The following is a 6,806-nucleotide window of genomic DNA, read 5'->3' on the forward strand; positions in this document are numbered from 1 at the left end:
GAAAGTAGAAAGAGAAGATCAACAAAGGTGAATAAAGGAAGAAAGGAAGGGAGGGAATGAATGGTGAGGAAGAGAGAGGGAGAGAGAGAGAGAGGAGGGAAGGTCCCAGAGAACATAATGATTCCCAGAGACACTAAAAGAGACAACCTAGTGCTTGGTCATGGCTCTGGTCCACAGAAGTAGAAGAATCCTGAGTCCAAATTCTCATTCAGTATGTTTTCTAAGTACTGGACATATTGGTATCTTTTACAACAGGCTAGCAATTTACCTGACCTGTGTGATGGGGGATTCCCAATGACTCATTTATAATAGAGACAGGTATTGTGGTATTGTGTTTTACTAGGAGCCCTGGTCCAAAAGACATGCATTCAGACCATAATTTTACATGTGATCACTGACAGATCATTTAATGGCTCTGAGCTCTTATTGTTTCTCATGATAACTGATAACACAGAAGCCTTACATAAGTTAAAACAATAGATATTAAGGGACTCTAGAGAAAGGTCTCAAAATGCAATAATCCCTCACCGATAAATGATCAGAAATTTAAATGTTACAACTACTAATGAGTAGCATCATTTATGTTACAAAATATTATTAACTATAAAAGATGATTTTACTATAATATATTATGGAATAAAATTGTAATATTACACAAGTGCAAAAATCTTCCATGTCTTGGCTGTTATACTCCTCAGAGAGCAGAGTAACTTCACCACACAGAAAGTATGACTCATTCTCTCATGTTGGCTTCAAGGAACAGCTCTTCCCACTCTACATTTTTCATCTTGCTTGGAATCCCAGGACTGGAGAATTATCAATTCTGGGTTGCTTTTCCATTCTGCATTATGTATGTTGTGGCACTGACTGGAAATATCACTATTCTACACATAATCCGAATTGACCATACCCTACATGAGCCCATGTACCTCTTCTTGGCCATGTTAGCTACCACTGATCTGGTCTTGTCCTCCTCCACACAACCTAAAATGCTGGCCATACTCTGGTTTCACGATCATAACATTGAATACAATACCTGCCTCATCCAAGTATTCTTCATACATGCCTTTTCTTCTGTTGAGTCTGGGGTGCTCATGGCCATGGCCTTGGACCGCTATGTGGCTATCTGCTTTCCACTCCGACATTCCAGCATCCTGACCACATCTGTAGTCATCAAACTAGGGACAGCTGTGATGGTGAGAGGGCTGCTGTGGGTGAGCCCCTTCTGCTTCATGATCTCCAGGATGCCCTTCTGTCCCAACAAGGTCATTCCCCAGTCCTACTGTGAACACATGGCTGTGCTTAAGTTGGTATGTGCTGATACAAGAGTCAATCGTGGATATGGACTCTTTGTGGCTTTCTCTGTGGTTGGCTTTGACATAATTGTCATCAGTGTGTCTTATGTGATGATTCTGAGAGCTGTGCTGAGGTTGCCCTCGGGTGAAGCTCGCCTCAAAGCTTTTGGCACATGTGCTTCCCATATTGGTGTCATCTTAACCTTATATATCCCAGCCCTTTTCACCTTTCTCACCCATCGCTTTGGCCACCATGTGCCCAGAGTTGTGCACATCATGTTTGCCAATGTCTATCTTCTAGTTCCTCCCATGCTCAATCCCATCATATATGGAGTAAGAACCAAACAGATCAGGGACAGGGTTACCCGAGCTTTCTGTGGAAAAGGCTCATGAACCAGAGACCACAGCACATCGAGTCTTCATGTACCCATACTGACATCACCACAGATGAGAAACAGTTCACGGGATTTTCCTCTAAAATAACAAGGTCATCTTTGTGAGCACAGCTAACCTGCAGACTGAAAACCTACAATGAAGAATAAATTTCATGGTACCCAGAGCTAGAGACCTGAGAGATGTGGTATATAATACAGATTTAACTGATGTATTCCTCATGAAAGAAAAAAGTTTATTAACAAAATTCACTTATCAAATCTTCAGTTCTTTTTTTTCTATTTGATAAAAAGTCAATTTGAATTTGACCTATTTGATAAAACAAATATTTGAAAAAGACAAATTTACTGTGGATTTTTCTGGCAAAAATTTATTTTATTTGTTGAAATTGTTTTGTTTTTCTGTCTCTTTATCCACATGAGAACTTTTCCCCTTATTCTATGTTGTTGATTTCAAATTCTGGAGCCTTTCATTGATTGACTCAGGAAATATTTTACGTGATTGTCATACTTTAAATAGAAGGTCACACAATTTTAAATGACTCTAGACATTTCAGCAATCGGTCAAAATTATACATACTTCTTCTATCTGGAGACTCTATTGAAAAATATTATTTTATAAATAGGCAAATGTTTAACGTTATCTTTAAATCTTGTTGTATAAAATCAATAGAAGTCATACTAGCCATCTTATTGCTTTTGAGTGTCTTGGCAAATGACAAGAAGCATATTAACATGGAATCTCAGGCAGGAGCAGTGTTAATTTGAGAACAGCCTAGACTATATAGAAAAACTTTATCCCAATAAGATAAAATGAAAGAAAAGAGGAAGGGAAGAGGGAAGAAGAGAAGAAAAGGAGGGGGAATGGAAATAGGAAAGAGAGAGATGAAAATAAATGAAACCAACTAAAGAAATGTGATTGAGCAACAGGTACTATTTTATTTGTACTAAAGATGTGATGGATTGTTGATATGTTATTATATGTTAAAAATAAATTTAGTTCCAATCATTCTCCATACTAACTATAAAATGAATGCACATATATGAAAGATTATTTAATATAGGCACTTAAATGCTATGAATAACCACTGTGATTAATAAGGCTTAGAGTCTTCTAGTTTTCTTTTTTACAGTAGTATATTTTGAAAACATATCTTTTGTTGCCAAAGATTAATTTTGTTATAAAAAATTATTGAGATAAGTATTAATTGATCCTGTACTCATAGGTATGCAAAATAGGTATACTACTTTACTAATAGTAATAGGTAAAATATTCTACTAATAATAAATTACAAAAGACTTGTAAAACCTACTGATTAAAGACAAAAAACATTGTGTGTACTAATGAAGAACGATTAGTATAAAGCATTGGCAGGACTGGAATAAAATGGGACACAAAGAAGAATATCACTGAGGTGTGACATTTGAGGAGGTATTGTAGATCCCAGCTAACTAGTTCTCTTCCCCATCTCCAGCTGGCATGAGGTGACCAGGCCTCCAGCAGACACTCCTGCCATGATGAGTTGGCTCAAAGCAAGAGCCAGATGAGCAGGACCTGACCTCTGTATCTTTGTGCCAAAGTGGGACTTTCTTCCTCTGTAATTGTGTGTCAGGTAATTTGTTATGATGATGAAAATTTGACTAGAATACAAAAATCACACACAGAAACATGGGATTTTTAAGTGTGTATTATTTCTAGCATTACATGGAAGATTAGAGGACAGGCATTTGTTGAGAAGTGGTCTGAAACATCAGAGTGACTATTCAAATTCGAGAGTATTATACTGGTCAGTGAGAATGTGCTGATTATCCATAAACATGAAGAATATAAAACCATTCCTTGCACTCAGATTTTATATCTAGTTAGGATAAATAGAAGTGAAAATAATAAAAATACAATATGGGGTGTCCTACTCATGCAGGATAAAAATGAGTGAGAAGTTATAACTGAAACCAAAAAAAAATGTTCTTTATAAAAAGAAATTGTGCCTATTATGGGTCTTATAAAAAGTAATATAAATTCATCACATGCATACAAATCTGAAAGAAGTGTGAAATGAAGTATTTTGCATTTGCATAGACATAAACCTGCAGAGTTCTAAAATATATAAAAAAAAATATTTCAGAAGATGTTCCAGCAGAGTCAAATACAGTGGCTGTGTTTGGAGGAGCTCAGGGTAGCTTACAAAATATGAAGAGATCAATCACTATTTCCACCAGGAAATCTATTATGAGGCTACAAGAGATAAAATGATGGAATTCTTTTGAAACCTTGGGTTTCTCTCCCTTTCTCTTCCCCCCTTTCTTTCTCTCCCTCCCTCCCTTCCTCCCTCTTTTCTTCCCTCTCTGTCTTTTAATCCCCTCTCCCTTTCTTACTTCCCCTCTCCTCCTCGCCATTTCCCTCCCCTTTCCCTTTCCCTCTCTCTGCCTCTTTTCTGTACAACGCAAGCAAACATGTCACACTCCTCTCCCTTCTATCTTGATGTTTTGATTTTATTGATTTGAGTTGATTGATTTGTAAAGTACCTTTTTATTATAATTGTGTGTATATATGTGCAAGGCATGTTAAGAACTTCCCAAAGCCATAGTGTAAAACTGATTTCTGGTTGTAATTGACTTTTATGGTACACAATTTGACAATGGTTACTGCTTCATTTACTGTGACAAATTTTCACCTAGAAGTACCACATGTGCAATGCCCATTCTTTATATATAAATCTGGATATGTGAATTATAAATATTTTTACTAGACTGAACTAAATGTAGAAAAACTCAATTATGTTCAATTTAGAAAATTGAGTATGTTTATAGTCATATGATTATTGGCTTTCTGTTCTTATAACTTCATATTCAGTTGGTACTCACAATTCCCACCTTTGTCAATAGTAATAGGCTTATTACTCAGTTAGTCTGTTCAAAGGGCAGTCTTCCTCTCAGATTCTAGTATTACGATTACAGGTTATCTGCTGTCGTCATTGTGAAGAAACACCTTCATCACCCAGAACATAATCTGCCTCCAGGTCTTTCCATGGTAGGAAGTATCCAAACTTTGAGTCTACTCTCATTCTTGTTGATTTACAAAAGTAAGTTTCCTTATGACATATTCTTTATAGTAACTTGTGATAACTTTCCATACATACCTCTCCCTCTATCCATGCCCCTATCTCCAAACTTTACTTATACCTCCCCACCCCAAGTTTTCTATTTTATTGTTACTCCTTAATGTGGTATTGGCTAAGAACCTCTATGAATGCTTCACTTCTTTCTGGACTCTCTAGCTTCACAAGGGAGTGGCTTTTCCACCTAACCTATTGTTGGTCATTTAACTGGTTCTTAGTCTGCAAAACCAAATTCTACACCCGATTCACTCATTCATTCCATGACTCTTTCATCTTGTCTGTCTCTCTGGTTGCTATAGATGCTCAGTAGAAACAGTTGTATTTCCCTCCTCAATATAACATTTTGTTCCAATCTAGCTAATAACAGCAGCAATAGCACAAATTTTACTATGTAATGCCCTTATCTTTATGTTCTCCTGGATTCTTATCTGCTTAAATTGATTTTCAGATACTGTAAATAAATGACCATGCTTATCCTGAAATATGCCTCACAGACCATAGCCAGGCTCTCATGGTCTTTTCTGTGGTTGCACTTCATATGGTCAATACAGTAGGTGTTACACAGGTAGTGCTATAGCTGGAGAAATTATAACTAGTACTTAGTAGAGATTCTTGCTTCTGTGCCAGCTTGTTATGCTCAAATCTTTCTCTTCATTGTTTTAGCTCCTGCACTCTCTGAAAGAATCCCATCATTTTCTTTCAGTCTCAACCTTCCAGTCCTTTCCAACATTGAACAACTGTTTGAGCCAGATAGGACCAATGGTACTTTAGGATCCTGTGGGTGAGAATAAGAAGTACTAAGCTTTTGTTCCATAAATGCAGTTAATGACTATCTAGGACAGCAAAGGACAGACACCAAGGTTCCTAATAATACTACACTAATAAGTCCTAGTAATGATGATAATAAACTCAGTGGCTTGGGTTGTAAGCTCTTGCAGCCCTCCTGACTCCAGCTGTTAACTGTTGAATTGTCTCTGCTCTTCCCTCCTGGAATGTTCTGGAATGGAACTGGCAAGAACCATTGGTTCAAATCAAACTATGTCTCCCTTGTTTCTATCAAAACAATGGTAGAAAGATTTTATGAGGAGTTTTTCTATAATTAAATCCTCAAATTTAATTTTTTCATTATCATTAGTTAAGAACCAACAAAGTGTACATAACAAAATTTTTCTCAACTTGTTAAGTTTCTTTCAAAGACACTTCAGTAATATTGTCCAGTGAGTAGGTTCTTATCATAATCTTACTATGCACAGAACATTTCTTAGGACAAAGAATTTATCGTCTAGATTTTGCAAGGACTATATTAACAGATTTATTTTGATTGTAAAGGACAAAATCAAAAACTGTAATGAGAAACATTACTTTGAACCACTTCCAGAAATATTAGTAGATATGAGGAAAAAAAAGAAATATTGGAAAGTTTCTTTTGCTTTTGAATTCCACTGACATATTTGCAACTATGTGTCAGATAGTAAACACATCAAATCATTTCTGTTGATATTACAGGTCAAGTAAGAAGATCTCAACTTAATACTTATACCTAGAAAGCATGACATCTATAGCAAAATTAAACAAGGTGATTTATACAGGAGTACGAATACAAATAGTCATGCCCTTCCTAGCCTCCATATACCAAACGGTCAGTGGAAATGCGTTAATCATTAGGAAGATTGAATCCAGCTCTGTTTCATTTTGGATAATTACTTCATTTTTAAAATTACGTTAAATCAGTTCATTAGGAATTTTAAGATGTTAATATGTTAATATAAAAATATGATACTATAAAAACACCATATATGAATTTTATAGTATTGTAATGAAACTATTAGTCAGCTGGTCCATAGCAATGAGCAAGCAACGTTTTATACAATAAAAAACAAGGGTAATATCTATACCATTGTTTTTCTGTAAATGTTCAACTAAAAATTCTATAATTCCATATCAGTCAGTTAGAGATCACCTATTCCAGATATAGTTGGAATATGAAACTTCTCTCCAAG

General features: G+C 35.9%; 1 protein-coding gene across 1 annotated transcript; it reads left to right on the forward strand.

The window, feature by feature from the left end:
* Nucleotides 1–728: 728 nt before the first annotated feature.
* LOC308418026 (olfactory receptor 52R1-like) lies at nucleotides 729–1,688 on the forward strand (the record flags this gene model as incomplete). Its single annotated transcript, XM_080913364.1, has 1 exon — nucleotides 729–1,688. The coding sequence occupies one exon, from the start codon at nucleotides 729–731 to the stop codon at nucleotides 1,686–1,688; it is 960 nt and encodes a 319-aa protein (XP_080769490.1).
* Between the last annotated feature and the right edge of the window lie 5,118 nt (nucleotides 1,689–6,806).

The sequence above is a fragment of the Micromys minutus genome (assembly GCF_963924665.1).
Source record: "Micromys minutus genome assembly, chromosome: 2".
NCBI classification, from domain to species: domain Eukaryota; kingdom Metazoa; phylum Chordata; class Mammalia; order Rodentia; family Muridae; genus Micromys; species Micromys minutus.